At 44.4% G+C, this 1,278-nt stretch overlaps 1 protein-coding gene across 1 annotated transcript in view; it reads right to left on the bottom strand.

The window, feature by feature from the left end:
• LOC138165369 (cytochrome P450 4B1-like) overlaps positions 1–296 on the bottom strand; it is a 31,542-nt gene extending 31,246 nt beyond the window's left edge. The window contains exon 1 of the mRNA XM_069093632.1: positions 40–296. Coding sequence (XP_068949733.1) covers positions 40–231 — 192 coding nt within the window. The 5' untranslated portion in view covers positions 232–296. The remainder of the gene's footprint in view (positions 1–39) is intronic.
• Positions 297–1,278: the final 982 nt, after the last annotated feature.

Below are 1,278 nucleotides of genomic sequence, written 5' to 3'. Positions count from 1 at the left end.
TCTCCCCACCCCTGCCACTGGCTAGGGGCCCAACCTTACCTCTTTGGCATGCCCGAAGAGCCAATGGATAGGTGGCCCAGGGAAGCTGTCCAGAGCTCGGAGCAGTTTCTGTCTCCTGGCCAGCAGCTGGGTCAGCTGGAGAAGGCCCAGGGCCAGGACCAGAGCAGTTGACCACAACCACAGCCTAAGGAAGCTCACAGGGAGCCATGAGAATAGCCACGAGAACACCATGGATGTTGTGGAGAACTCTGCTCTAACCACTAGCAGTATCACTGCCCAAGCAGCCTCACTCCCTTATATAGCAAGCTTTGGCACTGAACCAAACCCCGCCCAAGCCACACTCCAAGGAGACAGGTTGAACACAGACTAGGTACCCAAAGAAGGGAGGAGCAACCATGGGGTGGAGAGGGGCCAGATTCAAGATAATTTCATTCTGTTGCCCCTGAGAACTTTCTAGGACTCTAGGACCAAAAGGGAGAGCAAGTGATGTCTCAAAGATGCAATTCAATGATAATACATATATAATACATACATATGTATGTGCACAAATATAAAGGTATACATATATACATTTGTATTTTTGTCATCTCTCCTATAAATAACCTTAAATTTTACCCCATAAATAAGAACTTTGCAAATCTGAAGGCACTGCATAAATGCTAACTATCACTATTATTAACTTATACTTTGGAGGTCCACATTCAAAGAGGGAGGGCTCTGGAGAATGAATTACTGGTATGTTTATAACAATGGGGGGCACTCATAGGACAATGCTGGGTCCCAGCTTTTCAAGGACAACAGGAAAGGGTGAAGGATGGGGGAGAGTAACAGTACTGGGGAGTCTGATGTCTCTGACTGAGAACCCCTGGATGCTTTGCTCCTTCCCTACAGCCTGAATTCCCGGGTTGGCTAGGAGAGTATTGGTCGTGAATAAGAAGTAGCTAGGCTCCTTTGAATTGGGAAACTGAGGCACAGAGCAAGCAAATGGGAAGGCTCTAATTCCAGAACTTATTCACTCAAATGAACATCCTTGTCTCTTTTTTCTCTCTCCCCCCCCCCATATCCAGTAAGTTGACAAGTGGTTAATTCTAGCCCAATGTCCCTCACAAACTTCTCACAAGAATGTTTTTAAATGATAGAAATGGCTAGAAAATAAAATACATACAAAGGGAATTAATTATGAAATATGTTGACAAAATATTTAAACATATAACAAACAAGTTTACAGACCCAAAGGTTAAGAAATTTTGATCTAAAGACTTTGGTTGGTCGGTTGAT

Source organism: Petaurus breviceps, unplaced genomic scaffold (assembly GCF_028583685.1).
Source record: "Petaurus breviceps papuanus isolate PSGF00001 unplaced genomic scaffold, PetGlider_PUasm1.0 208, whole genome shotgun sequence".
NCBI lineage: Eukaryota > Metazoa > Chordata > Mammalia > Diprotodontia > Petauridae > Petaurus > Petaurus breviceps.
This window is presented reverse-complemented; position numbering and strand designations above follow the sequence as displayed.